The 23364-nt window shown below is 47.1% G+C and overlaps 1 protein-coding gene across 1 annotated transcript in view; it reads right to left on the bottom strand.

The window, feature by feature from the left end:
- The window catches only part of MYO1H (myosin IH), a 43067-nt gene that overhangs the window by 4151 nt on the left and 15552 nt on the right, over positions 1 to 23364 (bottom strand). Inside the window, exons 12-26 of the mRNA XM_069497090.1 lie at positions 23079 to 23159; positions 20632 to 20723; positions 19155 to 19249; positions 14261 to 14307; positions 12390 to 12470; positions 11613 to 11718; positions 10784 to 10901; positions 7345 to 7458; positions 5829 to 5905; positions 4349 to 4417; positions 3362 to 3446; positions 2511 to 2670; positions 1484 to 1567; positions 670 to 763; positions 419 to 474 (exon numbers count right to left, since the gene is read on the bottom strand). Of these exons, the coding sequence (XP_069353191.1) occupies positions 419 to 474; positions 670 to 763; positions 1484 to 1567; positions 2511 to 2670; positions 3362 to 3446; positions 4349 to 4417; positions 5829 to 5905; positions 7345 to 7458; positions 10784 to 10901; positions 11613 to 11718; positions 12390 to 12470; positions 14261 to 14307; positions 19155 to 19249; positions 20632 to 20723; positions 23079 to 23159 (1359 nt within the window). The remainder of the gene's footprint in view (positions 1 to 418; positions 475 to 669; positions 764 to 1483; positions 1568 to 2510; positions 2671 to 3361; positions 3447 to 4348; positions 4418 to 5828; positions 5906 to 7344; positions 7459 to 10783; positions 10902 to 11612; positions 11719 to 12389; positions 12471 to 14260; positions 14308 to 19154; positions 19250 to 20631; positions 20724 to 23078; positions 23160 to 23364) is intronic.

The raw sequence follows: 23364 nt of genomic DNA, 5'->3' as shown, positions 1-23364 counted from the left end.
CCCTGTCAGCCACATTCATAGAACATCAGAGGTGCAGAAACCTCGAGTAAGCTGCTGAGGAGCTCACGGCCACCGAGAAGCCAGTGTCTGCACCCAGGCACTGCGCCACGTTGCCCCTCAGTAACACCGCGAGGTTTCATGGTTAAGTTCATGGCTGCATTCAACTCAGTTTTGTAGGATAGCAAACGAAGACAGTTTCCAGGGTGACAGAAGGACCATAAGAACAACAATGGGTTTCTAATCGTCATGCATCCCCCATATTCCTACTTAATACTCAGAGTGTCGCAGTTGAGAGCCCCGGCCCACCCACCCATGCCCCTGCATTTAAATAGTGCTTCTAGACACTCTATGGAAAAAACACCCCATTCTCAGACCTCATAAGGAAATCGTGTTTGTGGCCGAGGACACACCGTCTTACCTGGATTTTCTCATTGCCAATTAGTTGAAGCACTTTGGGGCTAATGTCTCCTTCATCTGGGGAGGGAACGAGAACACCGGGAATCGTCACTAAATACTGACCCTGGGCACAGTCACTGGGATCTGCTTTTGTATGTTCCTCGGTGCAGAGGTCTCAGCTGGGGAAATAGCTGTCAGGAAATGCCACCGAGCCCAGCATCTTCCTTTGACTTTAATTGGGAGGCCAGGTACATAGAGGGAAACAGTACTTACCTATCCGACTGTCGGCAAAGGGCTGCTTCAGACTTTCCGCATAGCCTTCCTTCTTTCCCCTGAATAGTTCACTCGTAACCACCTTCTGCTGCATCTGTAATACGTAATTGAAAGCACGAAAATGCTGTCCCTGGGGCTCTGTGGGATAGGGGAGCGTTAGACCCACGATACCACGTATTTTACTGGCTAAGCTGTAGGAGAACACATAACTGGCTTTGGCCAAAGTGCTGTAAAAATTATCCCAGTAGAGACTGGGGTTGACGATTCTGCTGGTCCCCTTACTTGCACTGGTTTCCTGCAAGTGGATTTTCAGGACCTCACAGATTGGCAGGCTGCAGGCCGCTGTCTGTCGCTGTGAGTAAAGGGTTATTGGAACACAGCCACGCCTCTCCTTCACATGTCCGTGGCTGCTTTCTCACGACAGCAGCAGAGCTGGGCAACTGCAACAGGTCGTGGGGCCCACAGAGCCCGAAACATTTACTCTCTAGCCCGTTACAGAGAAGTCCCGCAGATCAGCATTAACAAAACCAGACCTTCAGCAGAAAGGGGACCTGCATGCTTTGCAGCGCAGGGGCCATCTGGATTGTTTCCATGGTAGCAGTAGGAGCCATGCTGATGATGATAACAGCTGACATTCATCGGGGGCTCTGTGCTAGGTGGTCTACACTTATGCTCGGCGCATCCATGAGGCCTGGGACTAGCATGGCCCTGGGCTTATAGGTGAAATGATGGATGAGGCCTTGTGACACAGTGCGGGACCAGCACCTGCCACCCCGCCCCTGCCCCCCGCTGGGTCCTGCCTCCACTTCCCTACCATCGCCTTCCGCTCAGCCGCGAGCCCTCGGCAGTACTTCCGCACCAGGTTCCTCGTGCACATCTTCCTGAGCAGATCTGACGCCTGTGTGGAAAACACACCACTTTTGCACCTGCCCCATTCACTGTCTTGGGCTGTGACAACCAAAATAGAAGTTTTTAAAACACAGTTGAGGCTGGGCGCGGTGGCTCATGCCTGTAATCCTAGGACTCTGGGAGGCTGAGGCGGATGGATCCTTTGAGCTCAGGAGTTCGAGAGCAGCCTGAGCAAGAGCGAGACCCCTGTCTATACTAAAAATAGAAAGAAATTATCTGGTCAACTAAAAAATATATATAGAAAAAATTAGCCGGGCATGGTGGCGCATGCCTGGAGTCCCAGTTACTCAGGAGGCTGAGGCAGAAGGACTGCTTGAGCCCAAGAGTTTGAGGTTGCTGTGAGCTAGGCTGACGCCACGGCACTCTAGCCAGGGTGACAAACTGAGACTCTGTCTCAAAAAAAACAAAGCAAAAACAAAACAGTTGAATTCAGTTAAAGCACAGCGTTAGTATCTTATAGTCAAAGAAAGCCACCGACCTTCCGATCTTGCTCTAACTTCTCCCTATTGCTTAACTAGTGGTTCTCAAACTTGAATGTGTTTATCAGTCACCTGAGGAGTTGGCTATTAACAAGGCTCCTAGTGGATCCAGAGTAGAGCCCCAGAATCTTATAACAGTCCCGACTCTACCTTCCAGCCACAGGGGGTCCTCGGGTCATCTTTTGAGGAACACTGTCCTAGGAAGGCTACATCAAGAATAGAAACCATTGGAAAGTGCTCTGTCCAGCACGCCAGACCTCCCCTGGCTTTATAATGCTAATTAAGGATATCACGAATTCTAAGGAGTTAACTTGCTTGTGCAGCATCCTTGCACAGAAGTGCTTGGCTAGGGCAGCTCTCTCAAGCCAAAGGGAGGCAGCACAAAGACACGCAAGGGGCCAGTGCCGGCAGCGCCCACGGCACAACATCAGAGTCCCGCACGTCAGTCCTTACGTTCGCCAAGATGCCCGGGGGCCTCAGCCAGCTCTTGTCCAAGACGTTCTTTGGAACATGATACCGAAGATTCAGGATGTAATTCTTCCGCACAAACACTATAAACTCCTCGTTGTCAGGACAAAGGGGTTTATTGCGATTGATGAATCCCTTGATGAACCTCAAAAGGGAAGCGTTTTGTTAGTTTCTCTGGCCCGTTTCCTCACTGAGATTTATGTTCTCTCCTCATTTGTTTGATTCAAAGGAGGCCAAATGGTAGAGACTGTTTAAGTGACCACATAGGCCAGAAGCCAGTAATGTAGCCCACAGGCCCGCCTGTCCCCAAGATAGGTTCTGTTTCACCCACACTGTTTATTGTTTTGAGTAGCTCGAATTAGTTGCCAATTTACAAAACAATTGGGAGGTAGTCCATAAAAGCTAGATTTCAGCTTTCCTCAAGTGATCTGGTAGCATTTGCCCACGGCAGCAGTCAGCTGGAACGGAGTAATTACTGTCCCCTTTGAGATGGACTGAACATTCCAGTTTGCCGCAGTCTCTGCCTTGCCCTATTGTCTTATCCCAGCTCATGAGACTTACTCAACTTGACCTGCCCGGCCTCAGAAGGCACTTGACTTTGTGATTTTTTTTGAGCTAGGCCGAGACAAATTACAAATGTACGCAGTTGTGATTGCCATCACATTCGGCAGCTCAGAGCAGAGAGATGGGGCTGAATTCCTAAGAGCATCCTGAAGGGACGCTCTCCTTTCTGCACCAATCCAAAAATCGTCCAAGACTCAACCACATCCACGACCATCCTTTGCAGCACACCGGTGTTGAGTGGGTGCTCCTCCCTGTGGTGTTCTAGAACTTACTTTCTGATAATCTGCACAGCCCACTTTCTCCTCTCGGCCTCCCTCCGAGCCAGGGCTCTGCGCCAGTTGGTTTCCAGTACGATGGCTGAAAGAGTTCACTGCTGGCATTAGAAGGTGAGCACATCACATTTAAATACAAAAGGCTTCTCCAGAAGTAGTCACCTGCTCAACAAACATCCGGACGCCCGCTCAGCATCCTGCTAGCCCCAGAGATGCAAAGTCGGGTAAATGTGGTCAGTTCTTACCTGGGGGCGCCCAGATGGGCAACTGAACCAGGGAGACAGAACAGAGGGTGCTATGGGAAGCTCCCGGAGATGCCCCAAAATTATAGGAGGGGGTCAGTTTCCTGGTGCCTTTTTCAGGGAGAGGGGTAGTACTTGTGATATTATAGATTAGTACTTTCATTTAGTTGTCTGCATTTAAAAATGGGGATACATAAACTGGGGCACACAAAAACTAGACTCTGGCTGGGTGAGGTGGCTCACGCCCGTAATCCTAGCACTCTGGGAGGCCAAGGCGGGAGGATTGCTAGAGGTCAGGAGTTTGAGACCAGCCTGAGCAGGACCCTATTCTCTACTAAAAATAGAAAACAAAAATTAGCCAGGTGTCGTGGTGCATGCCTGTAGTCCCAGCTACTCAGGAGGCTGGGGCAGGAGGATGGCTTGAGCCCAGGAGCTCGAGGTTTCTGTGAGCTAGGCTGATGCCACGGCACTCGAGCCCGGGAGACAGAGCGAGACCATCTCAAAAACAAAAAGCCATGCCCGTGGAACAAATACAGGCCATGGTGTTATAATCTCCAGTTAATCAGGTGATGAGAAGGGGCCCAGAACTGGACCCGGAGGCAGCCCCGTGCCGAGGTTTCGAGGACAGGCAAGGGGAGAGGACTCGCAGATGAGCCCGTGCCCCCAGGTGCCAAGTGGATAAGGAGGGAAAGGCTGTGTGTGACTCCGGCCGCTGCAAACCGGCGAGTTTCTGTTTAATTCTTACCTGCTCGTCTTTTTTTCATATATTCCCTCCTTCCTTGGCAGCCTTTGTATGTGGCTTGAATTCTCGCAACTTAAAATAAAAGAAAGCTTTTGGTGAAATGGCTTTTCATTTGTGCGTCATCTCTGTGGTTGTGACCTCCAGCAGGAGGGGACGTCAGAAGGGGGCCTTAAAGGCCCGTGATGTAGTGACGACACAGGAGGCCCATTCGGCATCGCAGAAGCGAGACCTGGCTGGTTACGCTGAGCCTGGCTCCCAGCCGCTGCCCAGCAACCAGGGTTTCCTTTCGGCCTTTCTCTTTCCTTCCCCCAGCGTAGGGAGCACCCCAGCGGTGAGAGCCCCCTGGTTCCAGGCTAGGCATCGCATTTCATCCTCACACCCTGCCCTATAAGGCGGGTGCCATCAGAACGTTGGACAGATGGGCACAATCTGAGACAGTGAAGACACTTGCCAAGGTCAAGGCAATGCAACTACTAAGGAGGAGTGTGAACCCAGGTCTGAGCGACCGCAGAACACACACTCGCCCTCGGGTTCTCCAGCCTGCGTCCCTCCCTCCATACAGTGACTAAAGTCCTACCAGAGTCTAAGCTCATTGAGGGCCTCGCAGAGCAACAGCATTGTGTCCCCTGGCAGCTGGTTAGAGATGCTGACTCAAGACCCCATGACCTGTCTGAGCCAGCACCTGCCCTTCAACCAGATCCCCAGCCATCAGTGTCCCCTGCCGTAGAGGTCACATCACGGGACCAGGCCTTGAAGCCAGCCAGACCCACACAGAAACCCTGGCTCTGCTGCTTACGAGCTATGTGGCCTTCCGCAAGTTACCAGCATCTCTGTGCCTCAGTTTCCCTGAATGTAAATTGCAGGGGATAATACCTACACCTCATAGGTTTGTTCTGAGACTAAAGATCATGGTATAAAGGACTTAGTGTGCACCTGGCACACAGCAAGCCTTCAAATCACTCAAGCATAGTCCTTCTTGACAGATCAATTGTGATTTCAAGGGATAAGCCCCCTCCTCTCTCCAGTCATTTTGATTTTTTAAATTTTTGCATTTCCGCCTCCCCCCCCGCCCCGCCCCCACCAATCCAACTCTTCTCATTTTACCCTTCACAACACACACCCTGGCTGCAGGCTTTGAAGCTGCACGTTCCAACACCAGATACTAACACAAACGAAGTTTCTAAAACCTTCATTTAAGGGGGACGGTCTCCCCGTGGTTTCAGGTCCTAACGGTGCACAACAGAGTCTGATCCAAACTAGAACTGAGACGGCACCATGACGTTTTCTGCCTGCATCCATGGCTGCCCTCCAGACATTCGTGAAGGCATAAACTCCCTTGCATCTTATCATAATCCCACCTCTTGTTCCTGGCTTCCAAAGCGAATGCGCCTAACGTTCTATCAGACACCCACGTTTAAGATGCATCCCCGAGCCAAACTTGTTCATTTCACATTCTGTTGAAATCAGGGCAGAAAAATCATACCTAACTGATGTTTACTAAATTCAAAGGCATCTTCGGTTGCAAACAGAGTCCTGGGGAAACGAATGAATATTTTGGTTCTAGAAGTGAAAAGAAATGTTTTCATTATTAACTGGCCAGTCACCATCTGTAGTGAGTGGAACGGTGTCCCCCGCCCCCCAAATTCCCATCTACACAGAACCTCAGCGTGTGATCTTATTTGGAAATAGGTTCTTCACAGATGTGATTAAGGTGAGGAGGGAAATGAAAGGCCACGTGAAGATGGAGGCAGAGATTGGAGTGATGTGGCCACAAAAGCCAAGGCGCCGCCAAGGCGCCACCAAGGAGCTAGAAGAGGCGAGGAAGGACCCTTCCATCGGGGCTCTAAAGGCAGCACAGCTCTGGCCAAGTCCTTGATCTTGGACTTCCGGCCTCCAGAACCGTGACAGCACAAACTCCTGTGGTTTAAAGCCAGCCAGTTTGTGGCAATTTGTCATGCAGCCCTAGGAAGTGAATGCACCCTAACTTGGAGTTGCTTCCAGTTATGTTCCTGGGCTTTAAACGGATCCAAGTTTAAAAGAGGATCCCATTAACCAGCAGAGAGAAATTATAGTACCAGTACTAATCTGGGATTGCCTGCCCCTGCCCTCCGCCTCGTGAGGGACAGTTCCCAGGGCAGCCACCGGGGACAACAGTGTGTCGTGCCACGTGACCCCAAGGCCCCATCCCAAATTACGGAACCTGAGACAGACACAGACCACCTCTGACCTCCACCCCCTGCCTCCCTCAGCATGTGCTGAACCTGATTCCCCTCAGGGGTTTGGATTGAACAAGTAACCGATTCTTAGAACAGGAGCCTAAAGGTAGCGGCCAAGTTGGCCATAGACAGCCACGTACAGGAGTTAGGACCCTCTGATAGATTCTAAGGCAGAGATCTCTGAAGCGGGGAGACTCTACGGTCTGGGGGTGGATCCTCTTCTTGCTTGGGCATTGTTCCTCGCAGCCACGTTAACCCTGACCACGGTGACTAACAGAACAGGCTCGAACCATCCTGATCCACCCCACTGCGCTGTGCCTGAAAGCTTTCAATGTGCACAAAAGTCCTCTGCTCGCGGACAACTAGGACTCTATAGTCCGGATACCCCGAGCTCTAGGACACTGCTGTCTGGGACGCTAACGATGATTTCACATCTGATAGATCCCCGTGTCACCTCTGGCAGGTCGTGCACACATTTGAACGACCACAGAATCTAAGCACACAGAAGTAACGTGGCCACCCTGGTCCCCTCTTCATTTTGCAAACAAGAAGGCTGAGTCAAGTTTAGAACCAGGGCTCCCTTTGTAACTTCACCTCCGATGGGCAACACTACAGACCTCCTAACCATTCAGAGCTGCATTTAAGCTGGATAGAAGCATCTGCTTGTAAATCTACATAAATGCCAAGGAAATGGGTCTCCACGCTCTGGATGGATACAGATCAGCGCGCGAAACACAGCGATGGCACGGAAAGAGACCATCTGGGGGATTGCTGGTCACTTACCTCCCTAACTTGTATTCCTCGGGTTTGTAGCCGATGTATTTGATCAGCCGTTCTACGCCCTCTGCTGGAGGCCCGCGCCAGTGTGGCCAGGTGTCAGGGCACAAGGACTTGTACCTGTGCCGGGAGAGGAGAGGGACATCTAGAAGCCATGGTGGTACCTTATTTTAGCCCTTCCCCTGCCCCAGAGCTCTGCTTAGCTCCGCTGGGGCATGTCAGCCACTCCGTGCATCTAGTCTCATCATTCGAACTTCCTCGAATTCAAAGATACACACTTGGCAAGAAATAAGAGAAACTGTTTCAATAGAGTGGGCGGATTGGCTTGTCTTCACAGAGCAATGACATCATCAGACACAACCCAGGTAACTCCATTCCACTCCTAGGGATCTACCCAAGAGAGGACAAACACAGGGCCACACAAAAACTTGCACTTGAACGTTCGTAGCAGTATGATTCGTAATAGCGGAAAGGTTGAAACCACACGAACGTCCATCAATGGACAACTGAAGAGACAGACAAATGCAGTCCAGCACTATGCCTAGGAAGTGACGAGGGATTTTTTTCCAAGGGTAATTTTGGCTCTGATGATGACTTAAGAACCTACAGACCAAGGTTAAAGCAACACAACTGGACCAGCTGGTCTGGAACCAGACTGCCTGGCCCAGCTCAGGAGCTGGACACATCGTGTCACCTCCTTACCTGTACAAGGTGAACTTTATTTATTTAGTTTTTTAAGAGATGGGATCTTGCTCTGTCACCCAGGCTGGAGTGCAGTGGTGCAATCACAGCTCACAGCAGCCTCAAACGCCCCGGCTCAAGCGATCCTCCCACCTCAGCCTCCCGAGTAGCTGGGATTGCAGGTGTGAGCCACCACACCCGGCTGGTTGTCATGAGGTTTAAATGAGATAATACAGAAGGTATTCGGTACGGTCCAAGATGCAATCATCGTTAGCTATGCTATTCCCATTATACTTCCCCACCCCTGCTTGTAATTGTAATATTTTAAAATCAAATTTTAAACTGTTAAAAACATTTTTATTTTTCTGGAATTATACTTTGTGAGCAAGTCCTTTAAGAGCATCCAGTGTCACATGTTCTTCCTTGATCACCTCCCTCCGTGCAGTCACAAATGCCAAGGCACAAGATTCACGCCAAGGCACAGCGGCTAGAACTCCAGGGAAAGCTGGAGAACTCAGGGCCCCCACCCCCAGGGACCGCAGTGCCCTCAGGCCCTGCTTCTGTCTGTCTGGACTGCACCCAACACTAGCAGGCCCAGCCGCCCAGGCGCCGCTGGACAGATGATGGGGAGATGCTCTCGGTGCCTGCAGGCTGGAGGGACTTTTCTGCTCTAAGATATGGTCACTTCCTGGTCAAGGGAAGTGGTGCCAGGCAGGGTGCAGCCAGTTAGGGCATTTCCAGCCCAGGCCCGTGGGCCTCCCCTGCCCCCGGCCACCATGCTACTGCCATGCCGGCCTCTCAGCCCATCCTTGGGCCCGCCCAGCCCCCACCTCCAGGCTTTCCTGCTTGATGTTCCCTGAATGCTGGGGACTGAATGTTCTCGTCCCCACAAAATCCACAAGTTGAAATCTAACTCGCAGTGTGATGCTGGTGTTAGGAGGTGGGGCCTTTGGGAGATGATTAGGTCACAAGGGTGGAGTCCTCATGAATGACATTAGTGCCCTTAGAAGAGAAGCCTGGGCGGAGCTCGTCCACCCCTTCCACCACGTGCAGACACAGCTAGAAGCGCTGCCCATGAACCAGGAAACTGGCCCTCGCCTGACACCGAATCTGCCAGCACCTCGATTTTGGACTTGCCAGCCCCCAGAACTGTGGGAAGTAAATTTCTGTTTTTTTACAAGCCATCCAGTCTACGGTGTTTTTTTACAGCAGCTCATACCAAGACACCAAACACCCTCATGGCTTGCTCCCTAACTTAGGCCTTCCCTGACCTCCTTACCCAATGAGGGAGACCCCACCATTCTTCCCACCTACTCAGATTCATTTTTCTTCAAAGAACACATCCACACCTGATCTTATACGGTCCTCCCCCGGTATCCTCCTGGGATTGGTCCCAGCATATGAAAGTCCACAGCTCAAGTCCCTTATATTAAATGGCTCAGTATCTACATCCTCCTGTATACTTTAAGTCATCTCTAAATTACTTATAATACCTAATACAATATAAATGCTATGTAAATAGTTGTTTAATGTATTTTTAATTTGTATTACTTTTATTGTTGTATTGTTGGTTTTTATTGTTTTTTTCCCCCGAATGTTTTCGATCCACTGTTGATTGAACCTGTGGATTCGAAACCTGCGGCTCTCTGTTACCACTCGTCTCCCCACTAGAAAGCAAACTCCATGAGGTCAGGGGTGGGGTCTGTCCTGTTCTCTGCTGTGACCCCGGCACCTAGGACAGCGCCGGCTCAGAGCAGCTGCTCACTAGTATTTACAGAGAGCATCAGTGAGCCTCAGACAGCAGCAAAAGTAGAAAGTAAGATGTGTGAAGTTCAAAGACGCGCAGGAAGATGGAAACACCATGTGTGTGTTTGCGGGCTGAGCAGGGTCGTGGCCGGCGCTTCCTGCCTCTTCACCAGAAACTGATTCAGAAAAACGGATGGGACGAGGGTGAATGAATGACGAGTAGCAGGTGTGCAAGGAGGGTACATCTGAGGGGTGGGGGAAGCAAACGGTCCGGCAATTCGTCAAATGATTAAACTCAAAAAAGCCCGAGATTAACTTGAACCGTATGAAATTGCCACCGATATTCAACCACTCTGACCCCCCAAAATGACCATTTTATTATGGTTATCTTGAGAGCGTGTTGCTGTTTTAGTGGCACCAATTCACACACAGCTCATCGCCAAAGAAATGTTGGGGTACAAGCAACTTGGGGGTGCATCATTTAGTCCTTAATAAACTCCCCGAGCACAGACTATTTATAATCTACCCGAGATAATACTTCAAGCACAATTTAATCCTCACATTACAGATAAGGAATAGGTCACAGCTAGGAGACAGAATGAAGATTCCAACCCAAGTTTGTGCGGTTCCAAAGCCCGTGTGTCTGCCACTAACCTGCCGTTCTGGACAGCCCATGAGGTTAAGGCGCTAAACCAGCCCAGACTGTCACCAATGGGGAATCAGCCCAGCTAAGTCAGACCCACGGGGGCGCTGCCCACGCCTGCCCCCTGCTGGCAGGTCTGTGTACTCAGTTTTGTCATTCATTGATAGAAGTTAGGGGGTAGTGACCTGAATAGAAAAAGATGGTAGAAGTTGGGTTTTTATGTTCTCCGAAATGTTAGTGTTTTTTGCTGCCATGACAACACCAGATAAGCACTGAAAAGCGCCCCCTAAGGGATGCCATCTTATTTACCACCAAATCCCAGACACTTGCACGTAGCAGGTGTTACTGGCTTCAGATCAACAAAGCACGCTCTACCTCTGCAAGAAATGCTCGTATTTCCGCCGGTACGCAAAGCCAGCCCGCCTCACCCGCAGGTGCTCCATCAGCCCCAGGTACTTGATCTGATGCCTTATGAGGAAGTCGTCGAACTTGCCTTTGGAGGAACAGGAGGAAAACAATGACAGTAAAGGACCCTGTGGCTTCATTTCAGCCAAGCCAGAGAGGCCGCAAGCCGAGGATCCGTGGGCTGGATCTGGCCACAGACACGTTTGCTGAGGCTTTGTTTTTTTTTTAATAGGTGAATTTTATAGGAAAATCTAGGTTTCTGGTGTCCTCTGAAAAATCCTGAGATCTAGCCATCGTGGCCCCAGAGTCCCACGTGGCAACAACTGGCTGGAAGGGAGTGGCGCTGCTGCTCCTTTAAGACAGGATGTTCCCTTGTCTCCAGTTTGCCACAGTCCCCTCCAGTCCCTATTGCCTCACACTCTGTTCTCCTCTTCACTCCTTTGCTCTTCCTGCCTGGTCTCTCTCAGCCTCTGACTATACAAATTCATTATAGACCATGGCGAGTGCTTGGAAAATACCTAAGTCACAGACCATTCTGGAAGACTGTTCATTGGCTGGAGAAAAGCGATGCTGTTTCCCCTCGCCTCTGACACCTGCCTGGCTCAGCCGTGTTGCTCCTGAAACTGACCAAGCACCACCCAATTTATTTACCTTCCGCTATGTAAAAAGGAAAACAATTCACACACAGAGGACAACAGGCAAGCCTGTGGTGTATCTGGGGATCCGAACCCACTGCCATCTTGGTCTGCCTTGCCGGCCTTTTCCCTGAGCTCAGTGTTCAGAACGATTCACAACTCACTGGGTTCTTTTCTGTCATTGGGCTTGATACAACGGATGTATGAGGGTTCCTTAGAGATGAGAATTTCTAGAAGGCTGCTCAGACTGTTTTTAAACTGAGTCCCCACCTGCAGAGAGAGAACAAACTGAGTAGACGTTGCTGCTTCCAATAAATACACAGAAGACGGGTTGGGGTACGAGGCTCCAGCCCTTTAGAGCCAAACTCTTGAAAGATTTTCTTACTTGCTACTGTTTTGCCCGTTAAGAGGCAGCTTTGGCTGTGCTGACCTGAGATGCCCCAGCTTAGCCTGGTCACGCAGAAGCTGGACAAGTGTCTGTCCGGAATGCTCCACTTGCTCAGTAAAGACATGGTGAGTGCCTTGCAGGGACCAGGGCCACAGCTGAGCCTGTCACTCTCTGCCACCTTCCCTTGTGTTTCCTTGTTGCCATGCTTCCTTCATGACACTGGCGCTATTGTAAGTTCTTTACTTATTTGATGGTATTTCCCTACACCCTCCTCCCACTAGATTGTAAGCCCCTTGAGGGCAGGGACCTTGCCAAACCCCTGTGTCCAGCACAGTGCCCGACTCATAGGAGGTATTCAATGAATGTCTGCAAATGAATGAACTGGGGCTAAACTCAACAAGTATACACTTGGTAGAATCTGCCAGACAGTGATATTTCCAGAAGAAGGGGTGAGTGGCTTAAAAAGTGTCAGTAACGAGGTCATCACACCACCCACCCACCCAGGTAATTTTTGTTCCCATTCCAATTTTGCACAAGCATTTGTCCCACTCACTGTTGGCGGCCTCCTCCGGTTTTCTAACTCGGCCACCAGGAAGCATTCCCTCAGGATGCTGTTCTTGGACTTGGACAGCACCTGTAAGCGCACAGAAATGAGCACCACATTCGCTGTTTCGGACGTCACTAAGGAGCCTCCAGAATGGCTCACAGAAGTGTCCCTGAGGTGACAGAACCACCCATCTGTTTCCTGAGCACCTGAAGACATTCCTAACACAGAAAAATGGGAAAAAAATACATGAGGCTGGGCATGGTGGCTCGCGCCTGTAATCCTGGCAGTTTGGGAGGCCGAGACAAGAGGATTGCCTAAGGACAGGAGTTTGAGACCAGCCTGAACAAAACTGAGACCCCGTCTCTACAAAAAAGAAAAAAAGAAAAATTAGCCAGGTGTGTGGTGCAAGCCTGTAGTCCCAGCTACTCGGGAGGCTGAGGCGAGAGGATCGGGAGTTGGAGGCTGCAGTGAGCTCTGATCACACCACTGCACTCCAGCCTGGGTAGCAGAGCGAGCTCCTGTTTTTGTTTAACCCACACCAACTCGAAACTTACAGGGACATGGAAGAGTAATTTGTAGATAGGAAAAGAAAAAGTTTCGAAGTGACGTATCCCCATATCAAAAAGAGTTCAAGGAATTGCAGCCCGGGTGGAGAAGGGAGAGACTCCGAGATCTGATCTGTGTGATGCACACTCCGTGGATTAGTTTGTGAAGCGGATGGCCACGCCCCCCAGAGGGGAGAGCAACAAGGGGAACACCGTCTCCCACTTGTACCCAGACACTTCCACTCCTGCGTTATTCACAGAGACTCCCGAGGAGGGCGTCGTTAGACCCACTTCACTGATGGGGAAATCTGCCTTGAGCTCCTCAGCAGGGAAGGAGCTGGGCTGGGACTTAGACCCAGACAGCAACTGCCTGGTGGATCCAGAGTTAGGGATCACTTATCTACCCCGAGTCCAAGAAGGTTGTAGAGAAATCTCAGGAAGGCAGAAAACACTCCTGTGATTAACTGTGTGCTTGATCCCTCTGAAAATGTTGCCTTTCGGTTTAAACTTCTTATAAACCCAGCTAATTAAATAAAATCCAATTTTGTACAAAACAGTTAACTATTTCAATACGAAATAAAGGCTCTAAAAACCCAATGTTTCTCTGATGGGTGAGATACATGGAAAGAGATTGGGAATTTCATTGGCAGCCCCAGGGGCTGATCCCAGCCCCCGCCCTACCTTGTGACGTGACCTTGTACAAGTTGTGACCTCTCTGGGTCCCAGTTCCTGCATCCTCAGGTCATGGTTCTCCTTGCACCAGAACAAAATCTCAGCTTCTCCCGGTGGACCTCACCCTGCTGAGCTCTAAGCCCACCTCTTAACATTACCCCACATCCAGGCCACAGGACCTTTGCACATGCTGGTCCCGCTACTTGGAATAACTCCTGAGCTCTCTATGGTCAAATCATTCTCATTCAGGTTTCAGCTCAAAGTCACGCTCATAGTGGTGTTTCTGTGGATCAGCTAAATTAAAAATATCCCCCTTGATCCTTTTCATAGCACTTTTCACTGACAGATAACTCACTTGTGTATATATTTATTCTCTGCCCCCCACCCCCAACCGTAAACCCCCCGAGAACAAGCACTGTGTCTTGTTCACTTCTGAACTCCAGAGCTGGCAGCCAGGCGGGGCCCCCACACCCTTGAATGATTTGTTGAGTGAACTGTTGACACAGATGATCTTAAATGTCTGTTCCAGCCATGACACGCTGGGGTTCTAACATCATGTATGGAAAGAAAAATCCGGAGTGCAAAATCTACCCCAAAATCAGTGTCAACTGTGCTATTTCAAAACCACCAGAAACACATACAGTTGAGTTTTGGACTTACTTCTTTCAGATGTCTGTAAAGGAGATCATTGTTTTTTTCCAAGAATCCTGTAAAACATTGAGTAAAACATTTTTGAATCCATCATGGCTTTGCTTTAAAATGCAATTCCATCCCAACTGATCGCAAGGGGAAATGCCCAAGAATAATTTCTTAGGATCAGATCAGAGCTTCTCAACCTCGGTCCTACTGGCATTTGGGGCTGGAGCATTCTTAGTGGTGGGGGCCGTCCTGGGCAGTGTAGGATGTTGAATGGCATCCCCCGGCCCCTACTCACACTAGATGTCAGTAGCACTCTGCCCAGCTGTGACAACCAAATGTATCTCCAGATATTGCCAAATATCCCGGGGGGTGGGTAACGTCATCCCTGGTTGAGAACCACATTCTCAGAACTGAACTCCTGGCACGCACGCTATACTTGACCCTGATGAGCTATCGTGCCAATGGGTCACCTTTACACTAAGTGCTGTGCACGTGCCCCCATGCAATAGCCAAGAAATGCATATACAATGAATACACAGAAACAACGCAGAGGACGCTGAGCCTTAAGGTCAGCCAGCTGAGATTATGTAAATGGATGAGAAAACGCCCCATCACTGAGAAAAAGCAAACTCAAGCGCCAGGACCAGTGGCACCCCACAGCATCTTTATGCAAAGGAAGACGTGTCACTTCTAATTTTAAAACTTGGCTTATATGTGTATTTAAAACCTACTCAGTTAATAATTAAATTAGGGATGAAATAGCATTATGAGATCAAGAAAAAGTGGCAGTGGAGAAGCAAGCTGGCTTCACTCCTCACCCCACAGAAAACTAAATATACAGTGCTGAGATTATCACCAGCAATGACCCAGAAATCGAATATGAGGATGAGGCAGTTCCTGGAACCATAGCAAAGTTAAAAAAAAAACTCAGAGCAGACGGTAAGAGATTTGGACACTTCTCCCCTCCAATCTGCCTGGCACCAAATGCGTAGAAAATTTCCCCTGACTCATGGTTTCTACGCTGAAAATTGTGAGATCAAGGGGGACCTGGCAGGAGACTTGTCCCAGGAAGCATCAGAAAGGAGAAATATCCCTGAGGACAGGCAGAGACAAAGTGGGGAGGTAGGTCCACCCTCCCCAGCCCCAGAAACTCTGCTCTGTAACCTGGTCAAAAGAGACGCCAAATCAGATGGCTGTTCAGCAGCACTACACTGTAGGAAGTCATCCCACAGCTGCCCTGGGCATGAACCCCGAGCCAGCCTTCCCACACTGCTGGGATATCCATCCCCTTTAGGACCTCTCCTAGATGCTGGGATGAGCAGCATTTCTGTCATTTACTAGAGCCAAGGCAAAACTGGATTTAAGGCGCCATCTAGTGCCAAAGAGGAGGCAGCAACCAAGTAGAAAAAAGATATTCAACAGGTAAATTACAAAGAATCTCTAAGCAGACGTACCTAACAAAAATCAAAACAAGCCAGAGAAGACTGGAATAAATAACTAATCCTTTAATGCAAAGACATAGATGTACATCCACAAGAAATCACACCAAACAGGGAACCCTGACACCCCTCCCTCACAAACGGACAAAGCGAGGAACCAGAGACATACCCTAAGGAGATGGCAGTATGTGAACTCTGACCAGGAATTCAAAATAGCAGTTTTAAGGAAACTCGGTGATCTCCAAGATAACACAGAAAAGCAATTCAGAAATTTATGAGAGAAATTTAATGAAGAGATTAAAATAATTTTTTAAAAAATCAAACAGAACTCTTAGAAGTGAGAAATACATTTGCTGAACTGAAAAATTCATTAGAAGCTCTCAACAGCAGAATGCATTAAGTAGAGGAAAGAATCAGTGAGCTCAAAGGCAGGCTTTTTGGAATTATGCAGAGGAGAAAAAAGAAGTAAAAGGAACAAAGATCACCTACAAGATATTGAAAATTACCTCAAAAGATCAAGTCTAAGTATTATTGGTGTTCAAGAAGGAGTTGAGCAAGAGAAAGGGGTAGAAAGCTTATTCAAAGAAATAGCAACAGAAAACTTTCCCAAACTTAAGAAATATCCAGGTACAGAAATGTCAGAGAACACCAAACAGATTCAACCCAAGTAAGGCTACCCTAAGGCAGATACTACTAAAACTCTCAAAGTTCAAAGACAAAGAGAAGATCCTAAAAGCAGCAAGAGAAAAGCAAATTACATACAAAGGAACTCCAATTTGTCTGGCAACAGACTTTTCAATGAAAACCATACAGGCCAGGAGGGCGTGGTATAGAATTTTCAAATATCAAATACAGAATACTATATTCCAGCAAAGCTGTCCTTTCAGATATGAAAGGGAGACAAAGACTTTTCCTGACCAACAAAAGCCAAGAGAATTCACCACCACCAATCCTGACTAACAAGAAATACTAAAGGGAGATATTCAACCTGAAAGAAAAAAAAAACCATTAACATGTAAAAAGAAAACATTTTAAGATATAAAAAGCCACTGGTAAAATTAAGTACAAAGACAACCCCAGAAAACTCCAATGCTGTAATTGTGGTGTAGGCTTCATAACTCTAGTATGAAGCCTAAAAGATAAATCTATCAAAAACAATAATAGCTGTGGCAATCTGTTAAGAGATAGGCAATATAAAACTATGTAAATTGAGACAACAAAAGTCAAAATGTGTGTGTGAGGATGGTATTAAAATGTAGAGGGTTTGGGGGGTAGTTTTTTCTTAGTTTATTTCTATTCTTTTGTGACTTTAGAAAAGTTATTGCCTTAAAATAATTTGTTATAAGATTTTTTTTGTAAGCCCCATGGTAACCACAATGCAAAAACCTGTAATAGGAACACTAAAAATAAAAAGCATACTACCAGAGAAGATCACTTAACCACAAATGAAGACAGTAAGAAAGGAAGAGAGGAGTTACCAAACTACCAGAAAACAAGCAACAAAATGGCAGTACTGTGTCCTTATCCATAATGACACTAAATGTAAGTGGATGCAACTCTTCAATTAAAAGATATAGAGTGGCTGAATGGATAAAGAAACAAGACCCAAATATATGCTGCCTACAAGAAAGTCCCTTCACCTATAAAGACACACAGAATGAAAGTGGAGGGGTGGAAAAAGACATTCCATGCAAATGGAAACCAAAAAAGAGCAGGGGTAGCTATACGTATATTAGATAAAACAGACTACAAATCAAAGACTATAAAGAGACAAAGAAGGTCACTGTATAATGCTAAAGTAGTAAAGTAGAAAAAATTCAGCAAGAGGTGTAACAATTATAAATATCTACGAACCAACACTGGAACTCCCAAGTATATAAAACAAACATTAATAGGTCTAAAGGGAGAGACAGACTGCAGGTACAGTAATAGCAGGGGACTTCAACACCCAATTCTCAGTAATGGACAGATCATCAATATGGAAAAATCAACAAAGAAACGTGAGAGTTAAACTACACATTAGTCTAAATAGACCTAACTGACATTTATAGAACGTTTCACCCAACGGCAGATTCTTTTTATCAGCACATGGAATGTTCTCCAGAAAAGAACATATCTTAGACCACAAAACAAGTTTCAACAAATTTGAAAGGGTAGAAATCATATCAAGTATCTTTTCTGACCATAATGAAATAAAACTAGAAATCAATAATAAGAGGAACCTCAGGGCCAGGCATGGTGGCTCACGCCTGTAATCCTAGCACTCTGGGAGGCCGAGGCGGGCAGATGGTTTGAGCTCAGGAGTTCGAGACCAGCCTGAGCAAGAGCGAGACCCTGTCTCTACTAAAAATAGAAAGAAATTAGCTGGACAACTAAAAATATATAGCCGGGCATGGTGGCACATGCCTGTAGTCCCAGCTACTCGGGAAGCTGAGGCAGGAGGATCGCTGGAGCCCTGGAGTTTGAGGTTGCTGTGAGCTAGGCTGACACCACGGCACTCTAACCTCAGCAACAGAGTGAGATTCTGTCTCAAAAAAAAACCAACCACGTTGAGATACCACCTTACACCCGCTAGGATGGCTAAAATAATACATAGAATGTAATATATAGGACATATCATATAGGAATAGAGTAATATGACAGATAATAACAAGTATGGGTGAGGCTGTGGAGACACTGGAACCCCTCACGCACTGCTGGTGGGGACGGGATATGAGACAACTGCTCTGTAAGCAGCCTGCCAGGTCCTCAAAAGGTGACACCTAGGGTTACCATGGGATCCAGTAACTCCACTCCTAGATATATACTAAAGAAAAGTGAAAACGTATGTCCATGCCAAAACTTACACAGGCGTGCGCATTATTTATAATAGCTAAAAGTACAAACACCCCGAATGCCCCCCAGTGAATGACTGAGGAAGAGGTAAACAATACATGGCATGTGTCCATATAACGGAATACTATTTGGCAACCAAAAGGAATGAAAACACGGATAAACCCTGAAAACATGATGCCGAGTGAGAGAAGCCAGACACAAGAGGCCACGTGCTGTACGATTCCAGTTAGACACAGTGTCGAGAGTGGGCGCAGCCACAGAGACAGGAAGTAGATGAGCTCGTTACCTAGGACCGCAGGGGATGGGGCAGGGGAGGGGAACAGGGAGTAAGACTGCTGATGAGCAGAGGGTTTCTTTTTGGGGTGATGAAATGTTCTAAAAATAGACGATGGCGATCTTTGCACAACTCCATAGCAAAAAATTATTGCATTGTATACTATAAATGGGTGAAATGTATGATGTATGAATTATATCTCGATAGAGTGGTTACTTATAAAAATACTAAATAAATCAAATGAGAAAGACTTCTTCAAATGGCTTGCATGCGAGGCGAGGGCATGTTTGGGATGGCCGTGCTGTGTTTCCCCAGTGGACTGGACACCTGGCTGGGCCCACGCACAGGGCCACCTGCAGCCACTCACCCTGGGTGCAGTAGGTGACCTCTCCCGCATAGTGGAGGAGCCGGAACTCCATCCAGCCAATCCGCTTTCGGCCTCTTGGACCGGCCAGCTTACGGCTGCGGGACAGAAACAGACACGAGCTGAGCCTCTCTGCTCCGCTGCAACAAAACGGCACCAAAGTCAGACCCTCCCTTCCCAAAAACCCCGAGAACGCATCATAGCCCACAGAAACACATCATAACCCACAGGAACGCACGTATCTGTACCTCAAGTTAACTTCTGCTTTTCTAGGTGATAACAAGAATCCTTTTATTTTTACTACCTTACATTTTTTATGACATGGAGACACCAAAATACTCAAGAAACATCACTTTTCAGATTAGGGAGACGCATGATTTTTTAAATAACTTTTTTTCTTAAATATATCATACATATTGACAGCACATATACCCAAGTGTACAGCTCAACGACTTTTCAAAAACTAAACACACCCGTGTAACAAGCACCCTGATCAAGGAGAGCACGACCAGTCCCCGAGAACCCCCACACTGAGCCCTCGCCAGGTACCACCTGACAGCCGACAGCGTCAGTCAGCGTTAGCAACTGTATGTTTTACAGAAATGGAATTATCCATAGCATGTACTCTTTGGGGTCTGGCTTCTCTTGTTCACACTCGTGTGATTTACCCACATCATCGCATGTAGTTACAGATTATTCATTTGCATGGCGACATATTATTCCACCTGTGAATGTATCGATTTATTTTTCCATTCTTGATTCATTGGCTTATGGAATTTCATTTATTTATCCTTGCGGTGTTCTACAATAGGGCTGATAAAGCCACTACCATTCATTGAGTGTTTATCACGGCCAGAAATTGCACTAGGCAATTTATGGAGTCATTTACAAAGCTATGCGGTAGACATGTTTAATATTAGTATCCCCAGCCTGTAGAAGAGGGAAACGTAAATGCAGCCGCTTGCCCAAGTCACACGTCCAGTAAGTGGCCAAGGTGGGATTTAAAACTAGGTCTTTATGACTCCAGAGCATATGCTTTTAAGCTCCCTCCTCTTTGTCCCAAAGACTAAACTAAATGTCTAGTTGACTTTCCGGGATGCTGAACTGGACATCTTGATCTGCGTGGTGGTTACATACAAATATAAACATTCATCAGGTTGTACATTTCAGACTTACACGCGTCACTGTGTTTTATACCTGACTTTTAAAAAAAGAGACTATTTCATGCATATGGACATGTCCAAAATGCAATGGTCACTGAATAAAGGAAGATACAAAATCTTTTTAAAAAAATTCCCCTTAAAATTCGAGTTTGATTTCCACTAACAAAGGCATTCACATATATGAGTTGGTGTAGCATAATGATATTTTTACGTATGAAGAAGTAATCATACTCTTGAGGAGTATTATCCACATAGTAAAGAAAATAAACATATGATTATCTTCCCCCAAGCAACAGCTTGTCAGGTAAAGTGCGTACGTTTCAAAGTGTGCGTGTTTGCCCACTTTCTCTTCCAGTTTCTCCAGGAAACTCAAGTCTGTAGCAGGTCCAGGACGAATGCATTCTTCATCCTTCAAAAGACAAAGAGAGGTCTCGATCCACAGCACATAGAACCACACGTTTTCCCTTCTACAAGATAGGGGTACTGATATACCTACCACCCAGCTTTGTAAATGACCACATGAACTGCCTACTGCAGTTTCTGGCCACGGTAAAGACTCAACAAATGGCAGTGGCCTTATCAGATCTGTTGTAGAACACTGAAAGGGTAAGTAACTGAAATGGCATCAGTAAAGGAATCAAGAATAGAATTCATCAATTTCACGTTCAAACGCTTTCACCAGCTGGAGCAGAAAGTACTGGACTAAAATAAGTCACTCCACGCAAGTTCAGGTGAACATTCTGGGGGAAGAAATGGGCTTCTTCACCACATGTGCTCAGCTGCTCAGATGTGATAAGGGGACCCTTATCAAAAGAACCAGAGTGACTGGAAATTCCATGACAGGTCCCACCCACCTGACCCATTTTGAAAGTCTTCCCACGGGCACTCCACAGCTGCCACGACCAGCTTAATTAACCTCAGTCTCATTTTCTCCAAACCAATCATCATTGACCAAGATCACAATGCGTACGGACCCTTGGAGTAGGAGCAAAGTCCTCATGGAAAGAAAGCTATAAAACCAGTTGCGTCTAACCTTTCATTTTTCCCAAGTTGTGTCACTTTATGTCCTATGTTTGGTCCTCAAGAATGATACCATGTAATTGATCATCTTAAATGACAGATGAGGCTGGGCACAATGGCTCACACCTGTGATCCCAGAACTTTACGAGACCCAGGTGGGAGGATCGCGTGAGGCCAGGAGTTTAAGACCAGCCTTAGCAACAGTGAGACCCCATCTCTACAAATAGAAAAATTAGCTGGGCATGGTGGCGTGCACCTGTAGTCCCAGCTACCCAGGAGGCTGAGGCAGGAAGATTGCTTCAGCCCAGGAGTTCAAGGTTGCAGTGAGCTATGATGATGCCCCTGTACCCTAGCCTGGGTGACAGAGTGAGACCCTGTCTCAAAAAATAATAATAATTAAAAATTCAAAAATAAAAATAAATAAATGATGGATAAATAAATCCTGTAGCTTTTATTAAAACAAGAACAACAACAAATCCCTGGGCTTTCCAAGAAAGGATTAAGGTTAAAAAAAAAAACCAATAGCAACAAAAAAACCTGGGTTAAGGTTGGTAAAACAACTTTTACAAAGTAACATTTCTATGCTTTCTCATTCCATATGGAAAGCCAAACAGAAGCAAGCACTTGTTCCTAAAATACTTACAAATGCTAGCCTACCAGTCCACGTGAACACTGAACGTGCACAAACTAGCTTACAGCAGTGTATACTTCCTGGAACGTGGTTCCCTAGGGGTCCACATGGTGTCCCTTTGCCTCCTTCAGGTCTTTACTCAAATGTCACCTTCTCAGTGAGCTCCTCCATCTTACCTAAAACTGACCCCCACCCCCAGCAGCCCAATCTTCCTTTTTTGCTTTCTCTCCATAGCTCAATCCATATATTTTGTCCATTAAGCTACTTGTCTAAGTGTTGTTATCACTGCACGCTTTTAAAGATGATGAAATTGGAGCTCAGAGAGGTTAAGACACTTGCCTAACGTCACACAGCTAGTAAGCAGTAGGTCTGAGATTTGAACCCAGGTGGTGCCTATGTTCCTGGCAGCTACAGTCACCACCCATTAACACCCCTGCTATGCTTTAGAATGCTGGATTCACAGAGCAGCTGGTGGCAGGATTGGGGCGGTGGGGGCGGGTACGGAGGGCAAAGAGGACCAATTATTCTCATTAAAAGGGAGGCAAAGAGTGGTGCAGATGATCCCAAATGACAAGCAAGACAAGGAAATAATTCCTCATTTGCCTTTAGAATTTATTTAAAAAATTGATGTGTGGATTTGATCAATTGTGGATTCGAGCACACTGCCATTCACATAGGTTGCAACAGTTCAGAAAGCAAAGTCACAAGCCCATCCCGAGGAATGCCAAGTCGGGATCAACCGATATCCCTTTGTGCTGCCTGGCCTCCTGCTCAGGTGCTGAGCATGCCAGCAGCCCCTCCCCAGTTGCTACCAAACACCTGCCCAAGCTTAAGCCCCAGTTCTGCGTCCCCGGAAGATGCACGTGCACGCTTTCCTTTCAAAGGTCTTCCCTCGCCACCCCCTGATGGGCTATAATTTAGGCCTAAGAATCTAAAGGAGAGAGGAAAACTCAGCCTAAAGCCTCAAGCACATGTTCAACAAAAAAGCTCAACTTGCACTTTTCAATAACCTAGCAGAGTCCACTCTCAGCCCTTTTTAAGCCCAGGAAAAAGTTCTTCCACGTGTTGTAAATGCCAGAAGAGTGGGCTCTAATTCAACGTTACTTTTCTCACCAGAATGGATATGATTCCTTTGTGTCTCTCTTCCACCAAATCACAGATGATCTTGTTGTTGAAATACTGAATTGGCTCCCACTAAAATGACAAAGACGAGAAAATTCTCCAAGTCGTATTTAGACGAGCACAAAATAAATTGGTTTTAAATCGGTTTCCCAAAGCTGTCTTTTCAAAATCTGTTTATATCTAACCTTAAAAAAAAATAATACTTTCTGAATATCAAAACAATTTCCCAGGAAATAAGCAGAGAGAGACTGAAAAATAATTCTTAGTACTAATCAGG

The sequence above is a fragment of the Eulemur rufifrons genome, chromosome 21, assembly GCF_041146395.1.
Source record: "Eulemur rufifrons isolate Redbay chromosome 21, OSU_ERuf_1, whole genome shotgun sequence".
NCBI lineage: Eukaryota > Metazoa > Chordata > Mammalia > Primates > Lemuridae > Eulemur > Eulemur rufifrons.
The sequence above is the reverse complement of the archived record's forward strand: the minus strand, read 5'-3'. Positions and strand labels throughout refer to the sequence as shown.